The sequence below is a fragment of the Saccopteryx leptura genome, chromosome 3 (genome assembly GCF_036850995.1).
Source record: "Saccopteryx leptura isolate mSacLep1 chromosome 3, mSacLep1_pri_phased_curated, whole genome shotgun sequence".
In the NCBI taxonomy this organism is placed as follows: domain Eukaryota; kingdom Metazoa; phylum Chordata; class Mammalia; order Chiroptera; family Emballonuridae; genus Saccopteryx; species Saccopteryx leptura.
In genome coordinates this window covers 63,594,395-63,617,625 of record NC_089505.1, presented here as the reverse complement: position 1 = coordinate 63,617,625, position 23,231 = coordinate 63,594,395, and the positions used below count along the sequence as shown (strand labels likewise).

Below are 23,231 nucleotides of genomic sequence, written 5' to 3'. Positions count from 1 at the left end.
GTTAAATCTATCTTTTTATTTATACTTTGGTTGCTCCGCTACCGCCCACTAGTGAAAAGCTGGAACGCCCACTAGTGGGCGGTAGGGACCAGGTAGACTATCACTGGGCTACAGCATTGTCCTGAAGCACAGAGGTTGCCAGTTCAATCCCCCATCAGGGCACAGACAGGTACAGACCAATGTTCCTGTCTCTCTGTCTCCCTTCACCTTTCTCTAAATATCAATAAATTAAAAAAAAAAAATTTTTTTTAAATAAAGACATCTTGATAATGTAAAAATAAGAGTACAACAGCAGACCAAGTAACCCCTTGCTGGAGCCAGCAACCTGGGGTCCAAGCTGGTGAGCTTTGCTCAAACCAGATGAGCCCGCGCTCAAGCTGACGACTTCGAGTTCTTAAACCTGGGTCCTCTGCATCCCAGTCCAACGCTCTATCCACTGCGCAACCGCCTGGGCCATATGTTATTCTTCTAAAAGAAAGAAAAGGTAATTAGATCAGCCTGGCTGCTATGGAGGATGGTTGGAAGGGGAAGTATTTTGGGGAATACATCTCTATCTCTTCTTTTTTAATTGCTTGATTTTACAGGGACAAAGAAAGGAAGGAAGAGAGAGGGAGGGAAGCATTCATTTGTTTTTCCACTTAGTTGTGCATTCACTGGCTGCTTCCCATACATGCCCTGGCCAGACCCAAAGTCCTGGCATTTCTGGACGATGCTCTAAGCTCTAACCTAGTAAGCTTGACCTTCCAGGACCAGGAATTCATCTCAATGAGCCTGAAGCAGCTGATTCTTTTTCCCCAGCAGTTCACGCACCAATGGATGAATATTAATTATTACTGGAGTGAGTCAGGTTTCAGCATCAACTCTATGTTTGTTACATTTGTAAATGATGACAATGATGGTAATCATTTATGTTGAATAAGTGTTTAGGTAAAGAAGTTGTCGTTAGAGAAGCGCTGAGCTCCTTCCAAAGCCCCAAAACACACAGTGAACACGTTCGGGAGCTACCATCAGCTCCACCTTCTGGGGAGCGGGGCAAGAGCTTGTCTGGCCCTGAGGTGGGGGACGGAGGGAGGACTAGAAGCAAAATTTACCCCTGCTCTGGACTGTGACCACCCCAGAGATGGGGTCCCCACTGAGAACCTCCCATCCAGAGCAGTATTTTTCATTCTCAGGTGTTCGCCAAGTCTTCTGGACGCTTTCAAACGATGCCCTACGGGCCACCTTGGCCCAAATAACTAACTCAGCCTTCTGCGTGCGAGGCCTGGCACGCTGGGGTCTTCCCTGCGGCGCTCACTCCCCAACGACAGATTCTGGCTGCCCCCCCCCCCCCCATAGCTCCCTGCAGGACGTCGAGAGTCGAAGGGCGGGGCTTGCGGGGGACCCCCCCCCCCCCCCCCAGCAAAAGATCCTTGACCCCTCTCTTCCCCTGCAGTGTACCACTGGGTGGAGATGCGGACCAAGATGCGCATCATGGGCTTAGATGCTGAAACCGTCAAGCCGCTGAACGAGGCGGCGGCCGCCGAGCTGGGCGCCGAACTCCTGGGCGAGGCCACCATCTTCGTCGTGGGCGGCGGCTGCCTGATGCTGGAGTACTGGCGCCAAAAGAGGCAACATCGTCGCAAGGAAAGGCAGCAGCACGTCGCCTGGGACGCGATGCAGGACGAGGTGGGCCGCCTGGCGCTGGCGCTGGAGGCGCTGGAGGCGCAGGTGCAGGTGGCGCCGCAGCGGTGCGACCTGGAGGAGCTGCGCAAGCAGATAGAGGAGGTGCGTGCCCAGCTCTGCGCCCCGAATGGGGACGCTCCTGAAGAAGAGCCCACGACCGAATAGGAGGCCGCAGGGCCCTGGTCTTGGAGGGGACTCCTGCCCTCCTGTCCCTTCCTGGACTGGTCTAGCCGGTAACACCCGGTCCCTTTAGGGACAGAACACGTCCTAGACTAGGGCTGATCCAACCAGGCTTTTGGTCACTTCCCCTCACTAGATGGGCCAGCTGGACACAGACTTAGAACTCTCATTCTGTTACTCATGCCTCCACTTACCTGAGGACTAGGCCTTTTCCATTATACCAGGAACCTCTTTGCCCTTTCTTTGACCATTGTAATGAAAATACAGAAACCTCCCTGTACTTCGCCTTTGGGGGAGGGGTTATCTTGGAAAACTTTGAGATGCCCTATGGTTTCTGTCTTTAGTCCACATTAGTTCCTCTACTGGGGTCCTTCCCTCCTTAAGTGGCTCATTCCAACAGAATGGCCACCACCACCCTTAGTCTGTGGCACAAGTCACTGGAAGGACAGTGCAGGGTCCACCCAGGCAGTTCTACCAGATGTCCTCCTCCTCCTCCCCTCCCTTGTCATCTATTACAGCAGGATATGGCCCTTTGGGTTGGAAAAATTGGTGTTGTCTAGGGCAGAACAATTGTTTTACTCACAGCCCCATTAACCAGTAGGTCTAGACCTACTGCTGTCCTTACCCACCAAGCCTCCCTTGTGGGCCTTTCATAGGAACCCTGGGCTCCTCTATTACATAACCCCTATCTTTCATCCAAACCTGCTCTTCAGAGACTCAGGGATTCCCCCCATTCTTCTTGCCTTTGGACTGGTTCCCCAGTACTCTCTCAACCTCCTTCATGCAAAGTCTTCCTCCATGGGACCAGTGACCCCTAAGCACATAGTTCCCCAATCCCATCCTTAGGGAATATTCCACCATAACCTACCCCCTGGCAACCCAGTGAACCACTGAAGGGAGTATGTATGAGCTCTGTGACTTCTGAATTCTATTTTTTTTTAGAAGACTGTAGATGTTTTATAATTAAAGGAGCTCTGGGGTAAAGGAATCAATCAGTGTCTGAGAAACGTGGTGTAGATCTGTAAAATTGGTACAAGGGACATTACAATCAGGAGCTGGAGGGGGTTCTGATGGGAAGGAGGCAGTCATCCTATGAGTCCTCTCACAGGTGGGGAAGCAAAGGGACTTGCCCCAGGCCACACAGTTCATGAGGGACAGCCCCTGGCTTTCTTGGTTGGCACTGGGGGAGGAAGGGGAAGAAACAAGGAGTAAGGAAGCGGGCTCAGTGAAGGGCAGTACGGAGAGGGAGGGAGATCTGTTGAGAGGTGTGTGTGTGTGGGGGGGTGGCCTGGCTGAAGGGGCTCGAGGGAGCAGGAACAGGAACAGGGTGGGAAGAAGGACGATAAGGCACAGGCAGATTGCTTGCGAGGGGAGGACACACCCCCATCCTCATCAGAGCAGCCCTTCAAATCACTCCAGAAATCTTAGCATTTATAGAAACTGGCAGATTTATTCTGCAGGGGCCCATTTTCAAGAAACTAAAGGTGAAGGTGGGAGAGGGGACCGTCCCTCCCCTTTTCCTTTACCCTCATCTTATTTACCCTAAGCGGGTAAAAATGGCCTGAACCCCAAAACCTACCCAAATAAAAAACAAAAAAACTGAGGTTCCAAAAAGTTACAGCATCTTAATTCTTCATAGAAAAGGGGAAGGAGCCAAAGGGAAGGGCTGTCCCTGGGGTGAGGAGGTACCCCCAGCCTGGTGGGACACCCCTCCTTAAATAGCTGCCCCAAATGGGACAAGCCTGGGGCTACAGCATTTAAAAATTCCCCCATATCCCATTTTATCAAAACCAAGAAGAAAAAAAATTCCCTTCCCCCCAAAACCTAAATATATATATATATATTTCCCCCCCTTAAAAAAACCAAAAATTCGAAGGCATTAAGCGTTAAAGTGAAACCTAGAACAAGGGAATGTGAAATTCCCTCCTTTCCCCCTTACTGTGGGGTTGATTGGTACATCCCCAGCAGAGGAACCCGCCCCAAGGGGATGGCAGAAGGGAAGGACCAATGGGAGCAAAGGGTGGGGGCCTCCCAGCCAATAGCACAGTATGGGCGGGGCATGGCAGAAGCCGCACCCATTGGAATTTTTCCAAGTGGGATGGGGAGTGGGGCAGATGCATTCCTGTGTTGTCTTCAGCCAATTCCAAGTCCAGGCGAGGCAGGGAAAGCAGGGTGACAGGCAGGATGTGCAGAAAGGAGAAACGTCATTTTCTGGGGCCCTGTGGTCAGGGGGAACCCCTTTTCCTCAGCTCCTGGACAAAGGCTGTAATGAAACAAGGGGTAGAGGTCAGGGCAGAGACTCTTCCTCCTTCCCTTCCAAACAGGGCTCTTTCCAAGGGACAGAATGCCTCCAAAATAAATGTTTAAAGGACAACCTCACCTTCAATTATTTCTTCTTTCATTTTCTGCAATTCCTTTCTCACCTCTTCCAGAAGCTCCTGCAAACAGTGGGGTGCAACCAATCAGGAAGGATGCCTGGACTTGCAGATACTAATCTCTCCTTTCTTAAAGACTTAAGGGCCAGAAGAAGGAGGTTCAAGCCCTCTCTCTGCCTCCTCCCAACACATACACCATCACATCACTGACAAGGCCACAGAGAGACTGGAGAATTCTAGACAACTCTGGATCCTTGGAAGCCAGACGAAAAGTGCTGGAGAACATCCAGTACCAGGGTTGGCAAATACATTCCATTCTCTTGCCAACTCCAACTGCAGTTGGTGATGGATGTCTGGGGCCAGTGTGCTGCAAAGGACTCTGGGTATTCATCAGGAATGTGTACAGTGATGGATTAGTAAGATCTGTCAAGAGCACTGGAAAAGGGGGTCGTGGATGACATAGACATGTCATTTCTAACCTGATCAAATCTCTACATTTCTCAGACTAGAAAACTGAGCGTTTCTGAGGCCTTTCTAGAATCACACCACAGGTCAGTGGCAGAGTTGAGACCTAGATCGTCTTTCTTCCTGTGGCCCCTTAACAGCCCCCAGCCCCACCCTCAGCCCCCTCCCCAAGCTACCTGTTTCACCCTCTCCAGGTCTGACTCATCACCAGAGCTGGGTGTAGAGGGGTGGACCTCGGAAGTGGTTACTGAAGAAGACGATTTCATCCTGGGAGAGATGGAGTGGTTTGGGACAGAAATGAAGTTAGAAAGGGCCTGCCTCCCATTCCAGTAACATTATGTTTCTCCCTACAAATTTGGCAACTCCAACTATTTTGGGTAGGTAAGGTCCCAGTATTGATGGCCCACCTTGGCAAGGTTGTGCTGTTCTTCTCCCATGGTCTCCGCACAGGTTCTGGGGAACAGACAACAAACCAGAAAGATAAGGGTCAAAAATGCCCCACCCCAATCTTTCTCCCACAGCCTCAACAGCCTCTGTTCAAAGAATCATCTCAGGAGACTACAATCCCCAGCACTGTTTGCACAACTCCCAAAAGTGTGCTTTCTGTGTGAAGACAAGGTCCTGGGACTTGTAGTTCCTGTGTCTAGACTGGGCTCTCACTCACCACTGTGGGCTGGGACTCTGGCCTCTGGCTCCTCCTGCTGGTGGGAAACAAAACTGTCATGAGCCAGTTTCTGACCCACCTCCCTTCATTTTTCTTTTCCAGGTTCAACCCAGCCCGTCTGTGACACACCACCATCCCTATGTCCCTACCCAAATGGTACAGTCTAAGGGGTATATGGAAAGACAAACCCCTAACTCACATTGGCAGATTCATCCTTGGGGGGTTTCTCCCCAACTAACGTGGCTTTCCTTCTGCAGGAGGGAAAGACAAAAACAGATGGCTTCAGCCCTCCTTCAACACTCAACACTTCCCTTTTCCAGAGTTCTAGAAATGTGGATTCTAGACAACAGACTTATGGAATTTGTGAGGCTAAGAACACTTTAGTTTTAGTTAAAGACAGTGCTATTCTCATAGTGGTGTGGGGATCTTATGCTTCTCACATTTAGGAATCACAAAATTTGAAAGGCTCTATCTTAGATGTGGGACTCTGGGAACCTGAATCTCCAGATTCCAAGGCAGGAATTTCTAAGGTCCTAGAATTTAGAACATTCCAGAGGCTGCCAAGGGGTTGCAAACCTTGGCCATCTCAGGAGAATGCAATCACAAGCATTATATCTGATACTTGACTACCAAACGGGGAACTTTAACCCAAAGAAACAAAAGAATGGGAAGCCGTGTCCTCCCCCCCAATTTGGCCCTACTGTCCTGGTGAGGGAACTGCTGGGCTGAGGGGTTTGTTCTCAAAGCTTTTCAAGGACGTGGAGGTCTCCAGGCTTAGGCTCACCTCCGGGCCAGCATGGCGTTCATCTCTTCCATGAGGCCCCCACCTGTGCTTCGAGTGCTCTCAGCTTTGGGGGCTGTGGGCCCCCCTGAGGCCTCCTCCTGCTGGAGAAATTACAAAGAGGAGGGGGCTTTATGGGCAGGCCTCCTGGCTTCCCAGCCCCTCCTACAATGCCCCCAGGCAACTCTGGCCTCATTTCCTATTACTCCATCACGACCCCAGCCTCCCCACACCCTGCCACGTTTGGCCTCCGCACCTTGCTGACTTTCCTGAGTTTGGCTCCGGCAATGGCTGCGGCCAGGCCAGGGGCCCCAGTCCCTCCACCACTGGGGCCCGCCGCTGTGGGAAGAGGGGGTGGAGGGGGTGGGCCACCCCCTGCTCCATGCCCTGCAGCCGAGAGCCCGGAGGGAGGCAGACCAGGGGGTGGGGGTGGACCGGGAGGAGGGGGAGGTCCTGGAGGTGGGGGCGGTCCCCCAGCAGGGGGAGCAGGTGGGCCTCCTGAAACAAACACAGAAAGGTAGGGTTCTAAAAGAGAAGCCTCATTCTTTGTTATACAGCTGGCCCACCCCCTCCTCTGGAAAGGGCTCCTCCCACTCCCTCCTCATGGACAATCACCTGCATTGGAGACCCTGCGTTCACGCTCCAGGTGCTCTGGCTGCCTGAGGAGAGAGGGCAGATCTGCCATCATTCAGCGACCCGAGGACGGCCAGCAACCCCTGGCCTCCCTCTGAGGTCTCCAGTGAGACCAGCTCCAACAACCCCCCTCCCACCTTCCTTCCCCAGTGACCCAGCAAAAAGGGGTAGGGACAGGATGAGACCAAGATGCAAGCATTCTAGTCATCAGACTGTCAAAACATGTCGCAATTACAAAATGCCCAAGATCCTTTGGATTCTGAGAATGTGGGCGGGCCAGGATTTGAAGGGTCGGAAGGTTCCGCAACTCTGGGTATCAAGAGTTTCTCAAACTCCAGGAAGCAGGGGTTTCTGAAAACTGTCAATTTCTAGTCCCCTGGGAATTGAAACATTTTTTTGGAAACCAGAAGTTGAAAAGTTCTGAATTCTAGGAGTCAGGGCAACATCCTAGAATTCAGGCTGCGGTGAGGTTCCCACACAGGGCCTGGCCCCACCTTTTCTGATACTCCGCCTCCTCTGGGGAGGGGCCGTTCTGGACAGACCAGGTGGAAGATGCTGCCTGTGGCTGCGCTGCTGGAGGCCCACCTCCTGGAAGGGGAGAGTGCAAAATGGTGATGACTCATCCCTGGAACCTTGTCCCACCTCTTGGCACTTTCCCTCAGCTCTCCCAGGCCACTCAGGAATCCTGCCCAGAGGTGCTCACTTCACTTCCTTCTTCCTCGGGGCCCTGACACTTCGGGCTGGGGTGTGGGCACCTGGGCAAATTTCTGGGGTGAGGGTCAGCACCAGCTTCCCTTAACTGAGCTGATATGAGGTGAGTGCTGTGGTGATGCCCAAGTGACAGATGGGACAACAAAGGCCTAAATGGGGCATCAACTGCCCCAAGTCCTACCGACCAGAATATGCAGAAACAACACGAATTCAGGCAGACTCCAACATCTACCCTTTTGTGTGTGTGTGTGTGTGTGTGTGTGTGTGTGTGTGTGTGTGAGAGAGAGAGAGAGAGAGAGAGAGAGAGAGAGAGAAACAGAGGGATGGACAGATAGGGACAGATAGACTGGAAGGGAGAGAGATGAGAAGCATCAACTCCTGGCTGTGGCACCTTAGTTTCTCATCGATCGCTTTCTTATATGTGCCTTAACGGGGGGTGGGGGTGGGGGTTACAGCAGATGAGTGACCCCTTGCTCAAGCCAATGACCTTGGGCTCAAGCTGGTGAGCCTTGCCCAAACCAGATGATCCTGCGCTCAAGCAGGCAACCTTGAGGCTTCGAACCTGGGTCCTCCGCATCCCAGTACGACGCTCCATCCATTGCGCCACCGCCTGGTCAGGCTCCAACATCTACTCTTAACTGCTGGCCCAACCACTCAGACCCCCAGCCTGAGAACCCCGGAAAGGCTGAGAGCCTGTTCCTTAATCACTTCTAGGCCTGTGGCTCCCATGGACCCAAACTACCCACATTTTTCTCTGTGCCCCCAGACAAGCCCCTCCCCCGCTGGCACTGAGGTGCTCTGGGAAGCAAACACTCGTGCCATTCGGTGATTTGAAGTTCTACAGCAGCCACCCCAGACCCTGGATGCACAGCAGTCAGGTAAAGCCTCCCTGTCCTTGGACCTGGCATCACCAGGGAGCTTGTTAGAAATGCAGAGGCTTAAGTGGATAGAGTGCTGGCCTGGGACACTGAGGTCCCAGGTTCCAAACGCCGAGGCCACAGCTTGAGAGCAGGCTGACCAGCTGGAGCATGGGATTGTCAATATAACCCCATGATCACTGGCTCTGCTGGAGCCGCTCACCTTCTCCCCGGTCAAGGCACATATGAGAAGCAATCAGTGAACAACTAAAGTGCTGCAACTTCGAGCTGATGCTTCTCATCTCTCTACCTTCCTGTCTGTCTCTAAATAAATAAATAAATAAATAAATAAAAGAAATGCAGAGGCTCAGGTCCCACCTTAGCCCAACCAAACTGGAATCTGCATTTTACCCAGAGGTCCAGACGATTTGTGGGCATGTTCTAGTTAAGAACTACCACCTGCTGCCCTGGCTGGTTAGCTCTGTTGGTTAGAGTATTGTCCCAAAATGCCAAGGTTGTAGGTTCCATCCCCAGTCAGGGCACATATGGGAAGTGACCAATAAATGCACAACTAAGTGAACTAATGAATGTTCTCTCCTTCTTCCTCAATCTGTCTCTCCAAAATCAATCAATAAAAATACAAAATAAATAAATTATTAAAAAGAAAAAACTACCACCTGGAGATTTTTAAAATATCAATGTCTGAAACTAATTGATGATGACGTAAGTCAGAACAATGGTTACGTGGCAAAGGGCACATAAGGAGCCTTCCGAGACAGGAAATACCTACATTTGGATTTGGGAGGCAGTCACACAGCAGTGTGTATGTGTAAAACTTCAGGGAGCATACTGCACCCTTAGGAATCTGGTGTACAAGGGGCACACAGGTGCCCACACAAAATTTTCAGATTATCCACAGTAGCAATAAGTTAGCCCTGTTTTCAGATGAGTAAACTGAGGCCCTGAGTGGTAAAGCAGTGGCCCCAGGCCACACAGCAGGGCTCAGTGGTCCCCTGTGCCCACCATTTCTAACCTTCCAACGCCTCTAGGGCAGTGGCCATGCCCTGAGCAAACTGTACAGCATCCTCCTTGCTGCCAAAGTTGAGGCCCCAAACCTGGCGGGCGTCACGCCACTGGTGGAAGTTGGCGGTGGCCTGGTTATACTTGAGACCCCTGATGATGGCGCAGTTGATGACCACCTGGCAGGAGGGGAAAAGTGGGTGAGTGTAGGGGGTACAGGGGTTGGGGGTACAGCTCTCAGATGGGGAGGCAGATGGGACTTCACCTGCTGGTCTGGCTGCATTTTCCGACCAACCACCCGGAAGGAATTGGCTGTGGGGTTGTGGTAGATCTGGACTCGGCTGAAGGCTTGGGGACCCGTGCCAGCAGGCAGCCACCGCTTGTTGCTGTCATCATAAAGCATCACAGTGGCCCGGCTCGAGCAGATAACATTCTCGCTTACAGGAAATGGAGAGAAAGGGAGAGAGGCCAGTTAGTTGAGGGGAGCACAGCACCCTCCCCTACAGGGGCTGATCACCTTCCCCATCTAAGTCCTCCTCAGAGGTTCAAGGAGACAATGTGAGGCCCTGGCCAGGTAGTTCAGTTGGTTAGAACATCGTCCCCCTACCCCCTGGTCGACAAACTGTGGCTCACGAGCCCCTTGAGTGTGGCTCTTCCACAAAATACCAAGTGCAGGCACTACCTCGATAAGGAATGTACCTACCTATATAGTTTAAAAAATTTGGCTCTCAAAAGAAATTTCAATCGTTGTACTATTGATATTTGGCTCTGTTGACTAATGAGTTTGCCGACCACTGCTAGGCCAAGTTTGCGGGTTCGATCCCTACTCAGGGCACATACAAGAATTAAACAACCAACGTGTAAATAAGTGGAACAACAAATCGATGTTTCTCTCTCCCTTCCTCTCTCTAAAAATCAATTTAAAATTTTTTAAATAAAAAAAAAGACAATGTGAGAGGAAGAGAGAAACATGCTGAAAGGCAGAAGGAGACAGACCGTTAAGGAGACCAGGTAGACAGTGACTGAGAAGGAAAAACAGACAGGCGGGACAGAGCAAGACAGACAGAACTGAGACAAACACACAAACTGGAGATGTGAGACAGACGAGAAAAGAGAGGGACAGACAGACGGGAAGAAAGAGACAGAGAGAGGAAGTCACACAGACAGACTAGAAGGGACATACAGACTGACATGAGAGAGAGGTGAGGAGGGAATAGTCAGATTGACAAAGAGGAGACAGACAGACAGGGAATGGTAAGGGGAACACAGATGGAAAGGCAGGGAGGGGGTGGAGAGCGACAGAGAGTGACGGGGAGCGCAGATTACGCGCTCAGTGAGAGCTGGGGGAGCGGGCCGGGAGGAGGGAGGCAGCAGGCACTCTGGGCAGCAGCAGCCTCAGTTTCCCTCTCTGCTAGGGTGCTTAGACCCCCACCCCCACCCCCTACTCTGGTCAGAGGAGGAAGCTGAGGCCCAGGGAGGGCAACAATGCTACACCCCAGCCTCTTCTAGTTCCTTCGCCACCCCATCCATCTGCCCCTGACCACCCCAACCCAAACTGCCAGGGCTATAAACCGACACACTCCCTGCTCTGACAGGCCCACGTCATGGGCAGTGGCCCAGACAGCTCAGCCTCACCCTCAAGTGCAGGAGACAGTCCAGTCCTCAGATGGTGACAACCCAGGGCCAAGCCCAGGGTACCCAGGAGGACCTTCCCTGGTCTGGAAGTCACAGAGGACTTCTGGAACAAGTGACATCTGACTCAGCCTTGTGCGGAGGGGTCAAGAATCAGGTTCAGGGGTCAAGAATCAGGTTCAGAGTTCAGGATCTGATATCCACAGACCTGGGTTCAAATCCCCACTGCGCCTCTTACTCCATGTGACCCAGGCAAGCGACCCTCCCACTTGAGAACTGCAAACTGGGGAAATGATAATCCTCCCTCCCAGGATGGAGGGAGGAGTAAATGAGCCTGGGCACGTAAAGCAAAGTGCTTGGCACAGGGACTGGCATGTACTGAGCACTTAGTAACCATAAGCATCCCTTTCACAGGCACCCTGAACATCTCTGGACCCCGGCAGTCCTTCTGGGGAGGTTCAATCTCCCCTCCCCCAAGGAGGAAACTCAGGTTCCCAGACAGGAAGTGACTTTCTCAAGGTCACACACAGACCAGGGGGAAGCCTTCTCCCCACCCTACCCCACCCCCACCCAACTTTTTCCTGAAAAGAGGAAGTTGGTGGTCAGAGGTTTCCGGGGAGAGAAATTATACCCTGCAATGGCTCTGCCTCTACCAGGCTGGAGGCTGGGATATAACACTTTGGCTGGGAGAGAGGGGACAGGGAAAGCCCCTCCACAGACCCAGCTCCAGGTTCCCACCCTGGAGGCGGAGCTCCAGACACCCCCAAGTTTACATAATTGTGGCACCTCTGTCTACCCTTGATCTAAGCCGAAAGGTGGAGAAGCGATGTGGCACCTTTCTTAGCAGGTACCTCTGTTCATCAGGCACCCTAAGCCGTCTCCTCAGCCACTCATTTTACACTCACTGCAGTCCTTCAAGATGGGCATTATTTCATTCTCAGGTTGCAAGTAAGGATTGCAAACGGATGCCTACAGAGGTTGAGTGACTTGCTACCGGTCACAGAGCTAGTAAGTAGCAGAATGAGGATTTGAACCCAGGCAACCTGGTTCCTAAGTCCACAGTCTTAACCACAAGGAACTCCCCAAACATCAGGTGCTGTTTCCAGACAGGTGCAGCCTCAAGGCTGCCACTGCCTCTGGCAAGGCAGGGTGAGGGCCTCACCCACTCCCGCCACACCCCCAGGGCAGACTCTGGCCAGGTGCCCTGCTTGTCTTTGCAATCCCACCCTGGCTGCACTTTGCTCTCCCAAGCTACCCAACCCTGCTGAGTCTCTCGCCTGTCTGGAGGGTACCTGCTGAGTGACCTCAGGCTGGTCCTACCCCCTCCAGGACACAGTGTCCCCATTACAGCAGAAGGAGTCTGCTAAAACACCAGTTAGATGGAGTCCCTCCTCTTCTCAGAAGTTCCCTAGGCTTGGGCAGAAAAAATTCCAAAATCTCGCTAAGGCTTTGGTGATCTGTGATCTCTGATCTCATCCCTTCCCTTCCCCCAGCTTGCTGTTCAAGCCCCACAGGCCTCCAAGCTGCTCCTTCTCCAGGCCAGGCACATTCCTGCCTCGAGCCCAACCATTTGTTCTTCACCTGGATCCTCACCTCCCCCAGGGCTCCGCTTGGATGGCACCTTTCCCTCTCATCACATGCCCCACAGGTCACAGCATCAATCCCTATCGGCCAATCTCTGTCTCCCCTAACAAAACATCAGGACCATGAGGGCAGGGATTCGTGTCCTTATTGTTCACTGCCGTGTCCCCAGAACATAGAATGGTGGCCAGCGCATAGTAGGTGCTCAACAGTTGTTAAATTAGCCATGTAACAATGATGGAAAATGATTTGACTTCAGGTGATGGGCACTCGATGCAATCAACAGTTCATATGCTATAGAAATGTTTACCTAAAACCTATGAACTCTTTTTTTTTTTTTTTTTTTTTTTTTAGAGAGAGAAAGAGACAGAGAGAAGGGGGAGGAGCAGGAAGCATCAACTCCCATATGTGCCTTGACCAGGCAAGCCCAAGGTTTCGAACAGTAACCTTAGTGTTCCAGGTCGACGCTTTATCCCACTGCGCCACCACAGGTCAGACTGAAACCGATGTACTCTTATTGATCAATGTCACCCCATTAAATTTAATTTCTAAATTTAAAAAAATTAGCCATCTATAAAAATAGAAAACTTGCCCTAGCCTGGTAGCTCAGTTGGTTAGAGCATTGTCCCGATATGCCAAGGTTGCAGGTTCAATTCCCAGTCAGCGTACATATAAGAATCAACCAATAAATGCATAAATAAATTAATGTTTCTCTCTCTCAAATCAATAAATAAAAATTAAAAAGAAAAAAAAAAGAAAAATTTAGCAACAGCAGCTGACAGTTACTGGTAGCCTGTGTCCCAGGTACTATTCTAGGTATTGAGCTCTAATTTCCCCAAAGAACTTTGCAATGACCTAATGAGAGGGACTCTAGCCCCTCACCCTTTTTAAAGACAAGGAGCCCTGGGCAGAGAGGTGACAACACTTGTCCCAGGTCACACAACAAGTAAGCAGAAGGGCTCATGTTTGAAACCAAATCTACCCAAGTTCTTAACCTCATTTAAAGGTGAGGAAACAACTAGCTGATATTTGAAAAAAAACAAGGTTTAAAGTGGGGTGTATTAGAAATTTTTTTTAAAAAAGGTGGTGGGGAGGCTATAAACACATCCACACATAGTGGTGATACATGCAGAGGTGGCCTCAGCAGCCTAACCATGTCTGTCTCCAAGGACAGCGCTAGGGACCCAAGAGGGAGGAAATGGACACATCTTACTGTTTACTCTTTAGAACTGCTTGATTATTTCTTTATTTTTCACCATGGGCTGGTATTACCTATAAAAAATTCATTCATTACTTAAGTTCAAAAAACAAAACTATAAACCAGGCAAAACCTGCAATGGAAAATCCCACAGCCAGGAAGCTGTGGAGTGAGGTTCAAATGGGGTCTGCCCAATTCCAGTGGTTTCCTAGGGTCTTGCATGAGAGAGCCTTAACCCCTAGCCAGCCCAGGACCCACCCTTCCCCACAATTACCCATATTCTGGAAAACTCTAGCATGTGGTAGATGAGAAGGTTCAGGTCAACCCTTACTGTGTGACTTCACCTCCCTGAGCCTGTTTCCAGCCCTGGAAACCGTAACTCACTGGTTTGCTGTAAGGATTCAGAGATAAGAAAAGCCCTAAAGCTTAGAACCTGAAATTTGGCACAGGCTTCAACAAGGAAGCTGAGGGTCAAAATAGCGGAGAGAGCTTCTCATCACTGGAGGCAATCAAGCATAGTCACTCTGAATTACTCAAACCATGCAGATTAGAGGCTTGTCCTTTCCTTCACCCCTCAATCCTACCCCAAGACTTACTCTATATTTTCCTTAAACCATAAAACTTGTGATCAACACTCCCTCCATGCACACAAAACTTATCCAAATGACAAATCTTTGAAACCAGATCTAGGGTCTGTAGGGCATGTGGAGGATCACTCTGGTCCTTCCTCTCTGACCAGTGTCACTAAGTGAACAAGAAGGTAAATGTTCCCACCTGAGTTTCTTATTCATATCTCCACTATTCGTACAGTGAAAGCATGTTACATATATATGTATATATATATATATATTTTTTTAATTTTTTTTAAATAGCATAATACTCTGGAGACAGCTTTGAGTTATAATCCAGGCTTGTCCACTTCCAAAGTTAGGCAATTTGCTTCATTTGTCCGTGCCTCAGTTTTCCCATCTGTAAACTAGGGGGTGGGGGTAAGGGCAGAGTCATAATAGTATCAATCTCTCAGAACTGCTCTGAGGATTAAACAGAATCAAGCACCTAATACAGTACATACACAAAGTAGATGGTTGACTGAATGGTCTTACTATATACTATATATTTCCTATATACTGCTCACAAAAATTAAGGGATATTTTATCACTTCATATTCATTTTGAAATATCTTCTAGTTTTTGTGAGCAGTATATATACTGTATATAAAAACAGTAACAATAATCACAATCATTGGAAGAGGAAAGAAATAGGCCCAAATTCTTCTTCAGAGTCCCTTCTGCTCTGATATTCTCAGACCTCTGCCTAGCTTTTCAGCATTCCCAGAATCCCAGCTAAGTCCCAGACACAGCAGACACTCAACAAATATTTGTCAGACTGACAGAAAAAGAACTATTATCTTGTAATTTTCCATCTTAACATCCTCTCTTCCAACTGCCCCCAAGACTGACCCCATTCAAACCAGTCAGAAATCAGAGGATCCCTGTCCCCTGCCCTCCCTCAACACTGCCTAGGAATTTCTGAGCGATTTTGCGCCAGTCCATTCTCTCTCTGAGCCTCAGTTCCCCAGGTGAATACTGGGGGGTGTGGGTCGATTTGAATCCTAGCTGTCTTTGGAGAAGGGGCACAGCCTAGAAAGTTGGGCGTGGCCACTAACAGGGAAGACCCCTTAGGAAGTGGAACTAACCCTACTGGTGGGACAGCCCTCAGCTCAACTTCTGCCCACTCCCAGAAGATGGGAAGTTTGGCCTTGACCATTAGTAGGGGGCCTGTGGGAGGGCCAGGGCAGCAGGCTTGGGCTTGGGGGTGGGGGTGGGGGTGGGAGGCCGGCCCAGACACTGCTCCTGCCCTTTTACGGTCTCAGTGAGTGAGGCAGCACTAACTCGGACATCCGCCATCCGCCTTCCACGGTGCCTGGGACCGGAAACGCGGGGGGTGGGGGTGGGGGTGGGGGAGGGTAAGACAAGGGGCTGGGCTGGCCAGTGGGAGAGGAGACTCCCCGGGGAAGAGGTTGAAGGAAGAGAGCCTAGCTCATTAGAAGACTGCCCTCTCTCCTGGGCAAACCTTGAAGAGATGTTGCTGTAATGGGGGAAAGGGTAGGCAGGAAGTCTTGGGGGTGTCTGCAGATGCCCCCTTGTTCCAAATTTCCCAGCCACCCTTTCACATCAGAAGAAGCAAATGAGGGAGGTGGATTCCCTAATGGTCATAAAAAGGAATACCACCCTGATGTCAGAGGGCAGGGGTATGGAGAATGTGGAGGAAGTGGGAGGATGTGGGCACCACGGGGTTAATCCCCAGCTGTCCCCAGAGGCCTCTCCCTCAAGCTGGGGTCTTTGGGGCAGGAAGTCCCTGAGAGAGTGGAGGAAAGGAGATAGTATTGTCAGGCTCAGGCCACTAGGGAGAAATTATGGGGGGTCAAAGGGAGGCGAGAATGTGGGGATCCAGTCGGATCCTCCAGCATGCACCAGCCCCGCCCTCAGGTGAGCCAAGGAGTTTTGAGGGAAGCCGTGGCAAGACAAAATCCCTGCGTCCCTTGGGCCCCCCACCTCAGTATTAAATTCTTGGGTAGATAGCTGGAACATCTAGAAAGCCGGGGTCCCAGGGGGAGAGTTCTATGACCTTGAAGCTTTCCAGCGCGCCCCCTCCTCCAACCCCACAGTTCCGATGGCAGAAGGGAGAGGGTGGTGAGAGAAGGGGGAGGTGCCGTGATGGAGAAAGCAACCCGCACTCAGTTCTGCCCCCCCCCCCCACCAGCTGTCTCGACAGGTGAGTCAGGAAGACAAAGGCCCCCCCCCTCCCCCCAGCTGCCGCGCCCCCTCCCTCCCCGGCCCGCGCAGGTGGGGGAGAGGGGCCGCCCTCTGGCCCGGGGCCGGGGAGCCGCCCTCAGCTCCGAGCGCTCATTTGGTCCTAGGCACGGCCTGTTTTAAGCAGATGGTAGGTACTGAGCGGCGGGGGATGGGAGTCCCAATCAGACCCTCGAGGCTGCGCCTGGGTCCGTCCGCTGCAACCTCCTGCAAAGGATGAGAGCCCCTGCAGATTTAGGGGCTTAAGTATCCTCGAAGTTAAGGAGCCAGGTCCCACATGGGACGACTTTCCGGCGTCACGCAAAGGGGAACCCCGCAAACCAAGGTGTATGTTTCAATCTCTCTTCCAGGTGCCAGGGACCCCCAAACCGGCGCCCACAATCCCTCTCGGAGCCCGAGTTGAGATCTAGGGGGAGTCTGATCCCTGCCTAAATCCTGGCCTCACAGCGAGGAGTATCTGCCAACCAACTTGGAGGTTTTCTGAAAGTCTTTTAAAAATTCGGGAGTCCTCGGAACGCCCCCAAATCTGAGGGCTCCGAGGAGAACCTCACCGGCATCACCTCAAACCTTGGGAGACATGGGGAGGTGATCAATATTTGGAGCGCATTCAAGGGGGTTCAGCCTCAAATCCGAGGCTCCCAGTGCCCTGTCCCCAAATTCCAGCCCGGAGCGAGCTGGGGGGAGGGGACAAAGGCGGGGCGGGAAGCCACGCCGGGCGGGGAAGGGTCTGGAGGCATTGGAGGCTCACCTCATGGCTGCTCCGCCGGCGGGCGGCGCACCCAGAGTGGGTGCTCCCGGCGCGCCCTGGCTCGAGGTTCAGGGGTTCGAGGTTGGTTCCAGATTCTGCTCAGTCTCCCCCGGGGTCCCGCCCCATAGAGTCCGGCTTCCTGAGGAAAACGTGGACCGGGCCGAGGCGGATCCTCGGGTGCCTCCTTTCTCTGAGGGTTTGATCGGGGTCCCTGCGGCAGAAAGGAGGTGCGGCGTCCTCTCCCCGGCGCGCCCCCTCGGCCGGCGGCGGCTACAATGTTACTCTTACTACTGTACTTCTCTTCGCTACATTTCGTTCCAAAATTCCACTCCCCGCACCCACAATTCCCCGCGCCTTAAAGGGGCCGCGAACAACTCAAGGCGCAGGGTAGGGGGTGGAGGGCGCTTAAAAGGGCAACACGGAACCCTAGACCTGCTATTTCCCTCTTACCCAATGTTATTACGTAGGGATGCATGCTGAGGGTGACCCTCACATTAGGGGTACGTTTGGTGTAGGGAAAGGGATCCTTTCTTTATACCTAGTTCTCCCCCACAATGGGAATTCTTAGGGGAATCTCAATGGAGGCACAATTTGTTCTCACCCTCCCCATCGACTTTCCATTTCTTTACATTTTACTCAATTTGAGGAGGGGGCGAGGAGGACCCTCTGGTTAAGCATGGATTCTCTCAAAATTTCTCATATAAACCTTCTCTTCTGACACCCTAACGTTTCTCTTCTCTGCCAATTTATGAGGGGTTACTAAGGATGAACCCTCTTCCTCGCACTGGAGGAAGATGGGTGGGGAGGGCCCCACCGCTCTCACTGCCCCCCGCCCGGCCGGGGAAGGTGAGGAGGAAGTGGGCCGAGGGGGCGCGGCCGGCCGCTGACTCACAGCCGCAGGGGGTTGGGGGTGCGGCGCTGGACCTGGGTGGGGATGAGACTCCGGGTTCCAGCGTGGATAAAGCCCCTGGCACCCGCCCCACGTTCGCCCCGCCGTTACTTAGTTTCGCCTGTGGAGAATGGCGGGATCATCCCGCTATCGGAGAGTACGAAAGAGGGGAGACCCTCCCTCGTACTCGCTCCCGCGAGCCCCTTCCCCCTTGCACTGGCTACAGGCTGAGTCCCGACACCCTTCGAAGCTTCCGCAGCAGGTCCGCTGGCCCCGCCCGTGTGACGTCACTTGTGGGCCCGCCCTCTGCTGTACAGCGCCACCTGGCCTGAATAAGGTGCTCTAGCCAGGGACGGTAGCCTGGAAAATCATCAGTTTGTAGTTTACAAATGGGTAAACCGAGGCCTGGAGGCAGGGAATAAATCTGCACTATACGCCTTCTTGCCTGAACCCCAGAACTCCGTTGTTGCTTGGTGCAAGGTGAGAGTGTAAAGTACAAATTTCAGGGTCCAGTTGACTAGGTGAGGAAGTCAACCTTCCCAGCCTTTGTTCAAGCTGATTCTCTGCCTGGATGTTGTCCTGACTGCACCTCATATTTCTAGGACATGTTCTGACGTTAATTCTCTGCAGAATTGAATAATCCTCTCCCCTTCTCCACCTCACCCTGGGAGACCTTGAACACTGATCCACCTGGGTTATAATTAATTCTCTGTGTGTCTCCTCAGGTTGTGAGTTCTTTGGGAACAGGGGTAGACTTGATTTATTTCTGTCTCACTAACCCATCCAGGCCCAGAACAGTAGCTCAAGACACATGTATTCAACTGAATGAGAATCCTAGTTCTGTGTGATGTTGGGAAAGTCCTTTTTCCTCTCTGGGTCTCAGCTATCCCATCTGAAATGGAATGAATGGTCCTTCTGTATGCCACCTACATACTGCAGTCAGCAAACTTTTTCTTAAAAGGTCCAATTAGTAAACATTTCAGGCAGGGAGTCCTCAGGTTACGACAGTCTCGACATATGTTTCGAACTTACAATGCTCACTCCCATGTAGAAGAGCTGTCTGCTGAGGACCTTATTCAGCTGGAGAAGCAGCTGATTGAAAAAGAAGAGATAGAAGCCCCAGAACCCAAGAGATTTGCTACCAAGGATTTAGAAGAAGGTTTTTCTATGGTAGAGGATGGGTTGGCAAAATTTCAGGCTGAATACCCTAATGATGACAGATTCAATAAGGTCTTCAGAGCTGTTGTGGATGCCTTGCAATGCTGTAGGCAGATTTTGGAAGAGAAGTCATCAACCTTTTAGACTAGCCTGAAACAATTCTTTAAGAAGGTAGAGAGGCCTGAAACAGATCCTGTACCCTCTACATCAGCTGTTTCTTGAGATGAAACGCCTGTAGTACAGGCAGAATCATTTCCAACATCTCCTGAATGTTCCGTAGGCAATCCTGATTCACCTGACCCAGTATCTCCAGTACCTTCTGCAGGTTCTCCTGCCTTTCCAGCTTCCTCCTTCCATTAGGGCACTCTCTCCCGCCTTGCAATGCCTCTTCCAGTGTGCAAGTCAACCACAGTAATAAAAGTAAGGAATATTTTTTACACTCGTTTTTTGTCACTTTTTTCTGTTACTACAGTACAGTGTACATACAGTACAGTATATTTATGTCCTTTTCCTTTTTCTGTAGCTTAGTTGTTTTTATGTTCTAGATTATGATTTTACAACTGTGTTAGAATACATAAGTGACTTAAGCTAGGGTGTTTTGACTTACACCAAAATTCGGGTTACATGACTGTAATAGGAATAGAACTGTGTTGTAACCCAAGGACCTCCTGTATTAGGCATAGTCTCTTTCACATACTGTAATTCTTACAGCCCTTTAAAATGTAAAAACCTACCTGACCAGGCAATGGCACAGTGGATAAAGCATCAGCCTGGGATGCTGAGGACCCAGGTTCAAAGGTCGCTGGCTTGAGGACAGGATCATAGACATGACCCCACGGTTGCTGACTTGAGCAAGGAGTCAATGGCTCCACTTAGGCACTTAAGTACCCCCGTCAAGGCACATCTGAGAAAACAATCAATGATTGATGCTTCTCACCTCTCTCTCTCTTCCTGTCTGTCCCTGTCTATCCCTATCTCTAAAAAAAAAAAAGTAAAAACCATGCTTAGCTCAAGTTCTGTGCAAAATAGGTAGCAAGAAACCTACACTAGAATAATCCTTGCATATGTACACAAAGAGCCTGACCAAAGGATCTTTATGGCAGCAATGATGTGAGGCCAAGAAATTGGAGGCCCTGGGTAGCTCAGTGGATGGAACGTCAGCCAGGGGGGTATGAACATCTCAGGTTTGATTCCCAGCCAGGGCACACAGGAGAAGCAACCATCTGCTTCTCTCTCCCCCTACTCTCTTCCCTTCCTTCAACCAGTGGCTCAATTGGTTCTAGTGTGGCTGAGGATAGCTCGTTTGGTCCAACGAGTCAGCCTCAAACACTAAAAATAGCTCATAGTTGAGCATCTTCCAGATGGGGGTTGCCAGGTGGATCTCAGTCGAGGTGCATATGGGAGTCTGTCTCACTATCTACCCTCCTCTCACCTAAAAAAAAGAAAAGAAAAAAAAAGAAAAGAAAAAAAAAGAAAAAGAAATTGGAAATAGCCTAAATATTTATCAAGAGGAAGATGGATAGCAATGTCTGACCGGGGGTGCTGCAGTGAATAGAGCTTCGACCTGGGACACTGAGGTCCCAGGTTCCAAACCCTGAGGTCACTGGCTTGAGATCAAGGAATCAATGGCTCAGCTTAAAGCACACCTCCCACCCCCCATCAAGGTACATATGAGAAGCAATCAATGAACAACTAAGGGGATGCAACTACGAGTTGATGCTTCTCATCGCTGTCTCCACCCTCTCTCCCTTCCTCTCTGTCTCTCTGCCTCTCTCTCTCTCTCAAAAAAAAAAAAAAAAGAGTAGGATGAGCCCTGGCCGGTTGGCTCAGTGATGAGAGTCAGCCTGGTGTGCAGGAGTCCCGGATTCAATTCCAGGCCAGGGCACACAGGAGAAGCGCCCATCTGCTGCTCCCCCTTCCCCCCTCCCCCTATCCTTCCTCTCTGTCTCTCTCTTCCCCTCCCACAGCCAAGGCTCCATTGGAGCAAAGTTGGCCTGGGTGCTGAGGATGGCTCTATGGCCTCTGCCTCAGGCGCTAAAATGGCTCTGGATGCAATAAAGCAACGCCCAGATGAGCGGAGCATCGCTCCCTGGTGGGCATGCCGGGTGGATCCAGTCAGGCGCATGTGGGAGTCTGTCTGACTGCCTCCCCGTTTCCAACTTCAGAAAAATACCAAAAAAAAAAACAAAAAAAAAAAACAAAGGAGGAGGATGGATAGTAGCAAAACCTTATCTGAAGCACTGGGCAGACTCTAAAAAGAATAAGATGTGCAAATGGCATGAAAGAAGTTTCTAATATATTATTAAGTGGGAAAAAAACCAAATTGCCAAATGATACATAGGATATGAAAAAATCAAAGTGCCATATACATGGGTATACATGCAAAGTCGAAGGTCTGGAAAAATCCATTCCAAACTCATTGCATCGTTTACTAACAGAATAGGGAATGGGATTGTGTGGTATTTCATGGTCAGAGATCCCAAGCCTCATCTTGAAAATGTTAAGTTCAAGTGTCGACCTGGAATGCTGAGGTCGCTGGTTCAAAACCCCAGGCTTGCCTGGTCAAGATACGTATGGGAACTGATGCTTCCTGCTCCTCCTCTTTCTCTCTTTCTCTCCTTCCCCTCTCCAAAATGAATAAATAAAAATCTTTAAAAAGCCCTGGCCGGTTGGCTAAGTGGTAGAGCGTCGGCCTGGCATGCAGGAGTCCCGGATTCGATTCCCGGCCAGGGCACACAGGAGAAGCGCCCATCTGCTTCTCCACCCCTCCCCCTCTCCTTCCTCTCTGTCTCTCTCTTCCCCTCCTGCAGCCGAGGCTCCATTGGAGCAAAGTTGGCCCGGGCGCTGAGGATGGCTCTGTGGCCTCTGCCTCAGGCGCTAGAATGGCTCTAGTTGTGCCTGACCAGGCGGTGGCGCAGTGGATAGAGCGTTGGACTGGGATGCGGAAGACCCAGGTTCGAGACCCCGAGGTCTCCAGCTTGAGCGCAGGCTCATCTGGTTTGAGCAAAAAGCTCACCAGCTTGGACCCAAGGTTGCTGGCTCAAGCCAGGGGTTACTCGTTCTGCTGAAAGCCCGCGGTTGCCTGACCTGTGGTGGCGCAGTGGGTAAAGCGTCGACCTGGAAATGCTGAGGTCGCCGGTTCGAAACCCTGGGCTTTCCTGGTCAAGGCACATATGGGAGTTGATGCTTCCAGCTCCTCCCCCCTTCTCTCTCTCTGTCTCTCCCTCTCCTCTGTAAAAAAAAAAAAAAAAAAAAAAAAAAAAAGCCCGCGGTCAAGGCACATATGAGAAAGCAATCAATGAACAACTGTGTCACAATGAAAAACTGATGATTGATGCTTCTCATCTCTCTCCGTTCCTGTCTGTCTGTCCCTGTCTATCCCTCTCTGTCTCTGTAAAAAATAAAAAAAAGGGTAAAATAGAATGGCTCTGGTTGCTACAGAGCGACGCCCCAGATGGGCAGAGCATCGCCCCCTGGTGGGCGTGCCTGGTAGATCTCGGTCGGGCGCATGCGGGAGTCTGACTCCATTTCCAACTTCAGAAAAAAAATTTTTTTTTAAATCTTAAAAAAAAGAAGAAAATGTCAAGTCCAATTCTGCCTCTAGGCTTTTGCACTGGCTCTTCTTTCTACTTTGGACACTTTTCCCTGGGGTATTGATATAGCTGGCTGCTTCTCTGTCAGGTTTTTGCTCAATTATCCCCAAGATATCCCTCAGATATCTAAAGCATCCATCCCCAGGTGGAAAACTAAGTGGCTGAGTGTCAAGGGATAGAGAAAGATTTATCATTGTATACCCTTTTATGAATATGCTGATAGCATGGGACAGTTTCCTATGTGGTATTATTACCCACAGAAAATAAGTAC

At 50.9% G+C, this 23,231-nt stretch overlaps 2 protein-coding genes across 5 annotated transcripts in view; one reads left to right on the top strand and one right to left on the bottom strand.

Moving 5' to 3' along the window:
* Positions 1-3,665, top strand: part of LOC136399017 (optic atrophy 3 protein-like) — a 58,581-nt gene extending 54,916 nt beyond the window's left edge. Inside the window, exon 2 of the mRNA XM_066373758.1 lies at positions 1,433-3,665. Coding sequence (XP_066229855.1) covers positions 1,450-1,827 — 378 coding nt within the window. The 5' untranslated portion in view covers positions 1,433-1,449 and the 3' untranslated portion in view covers positions 1,828-3,665. The remainder of the gene's footprint in view (positions 1-1,432) is intronic.
* On the bottom strand, positions 3,267-18,446 carry VASP (vasodilator stimulated phosphoprotein). Of its 4 annotated transcripts, none has more exons than XM_066373756.1 (13): positions 17,321-18,446; positions 9,614-9,785; positions 9,362-9,527; positions 7,255-7,348; positions 6,743-6,786; positions 6,384-6,625; positions 6,131-6,231; positions 5,546-5,597; positions 5,347-5,380; positions 5,090-5,135; positions 4,859-4,949; positions 4,223-4,280; positions 3,267-4,105 (listed from the first exon to the last, which is right to left on the bottom strand). In XM_066373756.1, exons 1-13 carry the CDS (start codon positions 17,323-17,325, stop codon positions 4,068-4,070), a joined length of 1,143 nt encoding a protein of 380 aa, XP_066229853.1. In that variant the 5' UTR covers positions 17,326-18,446; the 3' UTR covers positions 3,267-4,067. The 4 variants fall into 4 exon arrangements, with proteins under 4 accessions (XP_066229853.1, XP_066229852.1, XP_066229854.1 ...); XM_066373755.1 differs by having other exon boundaries at positions 5,347-5,383; positions 6,131-6,228; XM_066373757.1 differs by having other exon boundaries at positions 6,131-6,228.
* Positions 18,447-23,231: the final 4,785 nt, after the last annotated feature.